General features: G+C 53.7%; 2 protein-coding genes across 2 annotated transcripts; both read right to left on the reverse strand.

Moving 5' to 3' along the window:
• Window positions 1-848: 848 nt before the first annotated feature.
• On the reverse strand, window positions 849-2240 carry Z520_06013 (uncharacterized protein; the record flags this gene model as incomplete). Its single annotated transcript, XM_016776516.1, has 1 exon — window positions 849-2240. One exon carries the CDS (start codon window positions 2238-2240, stop codon window positions 849-851), a length of 1392 nt encoding a protein of 463 aa, XP_016632058.1.
• Window positions 2241-3417: 1177 nt separating this feature from the next.
• Window positions 3418-5128, reverse strand: Z520_06014 (uncharacterized protein; the record flags this gene model as incomplete). Its single annotated transcript, XM_016776517.1, has 2 exons — window positions 3418-4848; window positions 4937-5128. 2 exons carry the CDS (start codon window positions 5126-5128, stop codon window positions 3418-3420), a joined length of 1623 nt encoding a protein of 540 aa, XP_016632059.1.
• Window positions 5129-5491: the final 363 nt, after the last annotated feature.

Genomic DNA, 5491 nt, shown 5'->3' on the forward strand with positions numbered 1-5491 from the left:
CACCACTTCACCAGTCCACCCACACCAAAACTTTGCGCCGCGGTCCGGAGGCCAATGAAGGGCTTTGCGGTTGGAACCAGAGGCTGAGAAGAGCCCATTGGAGTCAGCCCTCGATCATTCAGCTGTGTCTTTGTTAGGTCAGCTGCACTGTCAGAACAATCGCGGCCCATACGCTGGACGGTGCTGCCAAGCAGGCATCTCTGCACAGAACCGTGAAGAAAGCACTCAGAACTCAGAACATGAAGTGCATGTTATGCTAGCTGTCATTGACCAGCTCGGCAAACGGTCCAAGGTAGGAGCACAGGGGCAGTGATCTCCGCAGAAGTCCGTCGAGGATCATGCACTGACCATGGCCCTCGACCAGGAGATGATGTAGAGCCTTTCAGGAAGGCGCCCAGTTTGGAACCTAGGTACCTAGATACCTAGGTAGGTGACCTTCAGCTTGGGGCCAGAGCATACCGGTCAAAGTCCATTTAGGCCATTTCCCGCGCCTTCCTCTTGCGGCCACTGGGCGGGAGCTCAGGTAGCAAAAAAGATCAGCAGGGGAAATAACCCAACCGAGAATGCTTCCAGCACGACGCTAGAAAGCCCATCGAAGCATTGTCGAACTTCGAGAAGCACTCGCGTAATCCTTGCTGTTGCTCCTTCTGGTGGTACTCAGTTCTGGGATCAATGCCAGATTCCCCACACACCTGGTGAATCAGCCGGCCAACACCCACCCTTGATGCCTCTATACTCTTCTTGGTCACCTTCAATTCCCTCGTTTGGTAAAGTCGGGGAATCATGGAATGTTGGCACTGCAGACTCATCCTGATCATCCGGCAGCCTCTTCCCGCCCATTGACCCATTCAACCCATGAGCAGAGATCTGATAATCAGCCATGCACCCACAACACCAATCGTCGTTGTAACCAGCAACCCGTTACCTTCCCATGTCAGTGCCAGATAAGCCATGATCCCCACGGCCAACTCCTTCCTGCGTGCTTGGATCCTCTTGCTCGTCCAGTCCGGGTCGATGCCGAACGGTGCTGTCGGGCCCCTCTCACCCTCCACCTGCCCTGCATTCGACACCGCTTTCAGAGGTACGGAGGCTGCCAGTGCTACTGGGCGGTGATCCGAGGTTGCAAAGAGCGGCAGAGACGTGTATCTCTGCGGAGTAACCTTGACGTCACCTCCCTGGGGGTTCGAGAAGAAGATTCGGTCGCACCAGCTGGGCCAGCGATGACGTGCCCAGCTCCAGTGTTGTCGGTCTTCTCCATTGACCATGAGGACAGCCTTGCTTCCGTCAGTGTGGTACTTGTAGGTGGGTGGGAACGTGATTGGTGCTTCTGTCAACCCGTGTAGAGTCTTCCCAGCCTTGACCTGCTGAGTAAGTTGATCTTCAGCAAGCAAATCGCGAAAAGGCATGGGATCGTTGCTGTTCGTACTGGGCTGCGGGAATTTTTCCTCGACATCCTGTGGAGACGGTTGCAGCAGTGATGTGCGATAGTTGAGATCACCGGCGAAGAAGAGATATGACGACGCTGAGTACATGCCTGTTTCCTCCTCGCCGAGGGTCTCGTGCTCTTGCGAAGCGAGTTCTCCTTGTAGCAGAGGCGCATCTTCCCCTTCTTCGCCCCGAGGCAACGGAGCCTTGAGCCTCTGATCTGTGCGGAAGACTAATTTCTGCATAATATTTCGGTAATCCTCGTTTCGCCTCTCCAGACCGTCTTCCATGGGCGCCAGATGGGCCGAAACAAAGGTGAACTCAAGTTCTCCACTTTCGTCACCGACTTCGCCATCAGCTGATGGTGGATGCCTTCGAGTTGCTCTATATCCCAGCTGGACGCCCACTGCGCCTTTGTTACCCATTTCGCTAACACCAACACCCACACCGGCTGTTCTTATCCACGTGAGATTGTCGGCGACGTCATCCCTCAGGAAGACCATGATGGCAGTCATCCCCAGGTTCCTGCTCACCACGTTCACATATCCACCACGGTCCTTGGAGGCGAGTCTGACGGCCTCGCGGAACGCCTTGAAATAGGGCGTCAGGAACGACCCCCCAAGAAACGAATAGCTGATGGGCGCGAGTTCCTGCAGGCAGAGGACGAGAAGTTCTGGGGCGTCACTGTTTGGCGGGAGAGCATGGAAGAGGTACGGTGCAAAAGTAGCCGGGTTGATGAGGGTTCGCGCGCAGTTGTATGTCAAGATGTAGATGTTGAGGCAGTCGTCATTGTCGGAGTTGGTTTGATTGGCCATTTTCCATCTGCTTGATCGCCGACCGACCAATTCAGTTTTCAATTGCTTGGGCCCAACGAGCTGGTGGTGATGTGAGGACAGCAGCTGAGGTAGGCAGCCTGGAAAGATTCCAGTGAGCCGGCTTCACCGAGGGGAAGGTTTGATGCTTGGGGAGGGGTCAGCCCTGGAAACAAACCCAGTGCCGTGGACTCTGTGAAAAGAGGTTGGATGGTGCAAGTTCCAAGGTTGTCTTGTGCACTTCAAGTTGCCAAGGATGAGGACGATGCCGTCATTTGCCTGCTGAGGGTTCCAGATGTGGTTTAGCTTGACTCTAACTCGTTTTAGGTAAGCCTCAGCCTCGTGCCTCCAAGGCTCCAACCCGCATCGATCGACCAACTTGCCTCTTGACGATTGGGAACATGCTGCACACCTACTGTATGTAGCCTGCCGTCTGCCTCAAAGCCTTGCATACTCTGTCTTGCCCAGCTCTGCACGTGTCAGCCGCAGGAGCAAGGCAAGTCAGCACACGACTATCCTGACAAGCTTTCAGCCAAAACGGCTATCTATGCAAGCGTGTGTCAGATCTTGATAGGATTGCGCAAGGAGCAGGTTTCGAGGGTCTTCACGCTGGCGAGGATCACCTCGAGGGAGGATGCATGGGCACCATGGGATCCCCGGCTCGTCTATATTATGTAGCTCCATTACTCATGCTTCCCAGAGTGCTAGTGTTTTGCATTAGATGTGTGGGTTGAAAGAATGCAAGGAGACCCTGAAACTGAAACTGTTTGAGGGGGGAATTCCAGTGCCCTCGAGACCCTTCTGAAGAACAGCGCAAACCCTGTCCGACGACCGTTTCCACTGAAAATGGATCGTGGGTTAAGACTCAAGTTTGAAACGCGAGAAATTTGTTTGTAGAATTATCATTAGAATTTCAACATTCAATGAGCCCCTGCCCTCGTAAAGTATATTATATCATACATAGTGAAACTTTTGATTAAAACCTTAATACAGTGTGCGAAAATCTGTGGCAGGGGCTGCAACATGTGAAGAAATTGACGGCCGCTGAACATGAAATCTAATGACTGTTAATACGTAAGGTCCCGAAACAAGAGTAAAAATGCCTTGCAGAAAATCTCCCGATATGCTGTTGTTCCGCTTTACAAACCACGATTCCGCTCTCCCATCACGAGTGCCGACTCTACGGGCCACTGGGGCTGGGCGGTCCATTCAGCTTAAAGTATCCTGGCTGGAGCGTTTGGAACACGCCGGTGGGGTCGTACTTGGCGGCAATGCTCTCCAGCTTGGCCTTGTTGGTCGAGCCGTAGCTGGCAATGACGTCCTGGAACTGACTGGCGTAGTTCATGTAGATGTAGTCCTCATATAGCCCCATCGACTGGGCCAAGGCCACAGTCCGGTCAATGATGCGCTGGTTGCACTGCAGGATCCTCGTGTCGTCGGCGATGTTGCTCCACATCATGTTCATGTTGAGCAGCAGGAACGGTCCCGCAGAGGCAGAGAGACCCAGCGGGTTTCCGCCGTTCTTGGTCATGCCGGCCAGTTGTCCTTCGCTGATGACCTGCAGAGTCGCGGCGGGCACCAGGCCGGCGGCATCCTTGATCGATTCAAGTTCCTCGAAGAAGATATCTCGGACCGCGGCGGTGTGGTTCTTATTGAGCTTGTATGTGGCTGCCCAGTAAGTCTCGCGCAGTCCGTTGGGGTTGCTCGCGTTGAATTCCTGAGTCAGATCCGCTTGTGTGCGTACCTTGGTCGTGTCGGAAATGGCTGGGATGGCCAAGTATTCGCTGAATATGGGTGCATTGGCAACGGGTTTTGCGTATTGAAGGTCGGCAGCGGCGACGCTGAGATTGGCAGATTGTGCATATGCGAACGAAAGGATCTGTGCGGCATTGGGATCCGAGGGTGAGTTGATACCAACATTGTAGAAGGCGTCGACGAGAGCGTCGAATTGGTCTTCGGTGGACACGCGGCCGCCACCCCACATCAAACCGCCAGGAAGAGGAATGACGTTCAATGTGAATTTGGTCACGATGCCAAAGTTGTTGCCACCGCCACGTAGGGCGAAGTACAGATCCGGGTTCTGGGTGGCGCTGGCAGTAATGATGATACCGGACGCGGTGACAACTTCGTAGCTGACGACATTGTCACAGGCCCAGCCGTAGATGTTGGAGAAGAAAGAAATACCACCGCCAGTTGTCAGACCACCCACTCCAATGGCTGAGACACGGCCGCCAATCGGCGTTACACCGGCAGGCTGAAGGGTGGTGTACACGGTGTACCATGTGTTACCAGGGCCAACATCGGCGGTCTGCTGGTTCGAGGAAAGTTGGATCTCGTTGATCTTCTCGAGTGAGATGGTGATACCTCCCTGGATGTTGGACGCGCCGGCGAAGGCGGCATGCCCGCCAGACTTGACTGCAAAGGGACATTGAGTGAGTCGGGAGAGCAAGATTGCTATCGACACTTGGGCCGCACTGGTCGGCTTGTAGATGCAGTAAGGATCGACACTTTCTTGCTGAACGGACCAGTAGGCATTGGTGAAGGAGTTGTATGCTTGATTGCCTTGCTCAATCACGTTCGATGATCCGAAGAGAATACTGAGAGTATCACACTGGTGAAAGGAGTCAGAATGTAAGCCAGTGAGATACTCTGCCGAATCTTGAAACGTCGACGATGTGTTGAGTTAGATGGAGACTCACCGCAATCGAGCACGCAGATAAAGAGGATCTCTTGGTCAAGGAATCCAGCTCTGGCAACGCCGATACGTTGACGCCCTGGTTAATGAGGGCTTCGGTAACATTGAAATCGGGTGGCTCAAAGGTGTTGTTCTGAGCGGCGGCGAATGCTGCAGACCCCAGGCTGATGGCGGCCACGTGCAGAGAGAAGCGCATGATGGGGGAAGAAAAATAGGAGAGAAACGAGGGGAAAATGGGTTCTAGAAGACTTCTGTGACCTTGTGGATGCAGTGATTAATGCTCGCTTTACACCTGCCAAGAAGTAAAAGCAGACTTGAGCGTGGGCCTAAGCTCTGCCAGCTTGACAATCCACAAAAGCCGATGAATTCAGATGCAGAAGATGAAGCCAGAGAACTGGGATTGAAGAGAACAGGCCGGCTACTTACGTTGGCCAGGGTCAGTCTTTTGGTGGTGCCCACACCTCCGAAATGTCAGATCAAATTTCGTCGACCACGCAATAACTCCTCCTTAGGTGTATCTCGTCTGCAACAAGGCTCTCCACAGAAGACGTTGTACCGA

This window comes from Fonsecaea multimorphosa (assembly GCF_000836435.1).
Source record: "Fonsecaea multimorphosa CBS 102226 unplaced genomic scaffold supercont1.11, whole genome shotgun sequence".
Lineage (NCBI taxonomy): Eukaryota > Fungi > Ascomycota > Eurotiomycetes > Chaetothyriales > Herpotrichiellaceae > Fonsecaea > Fonsecaea multimorphosa.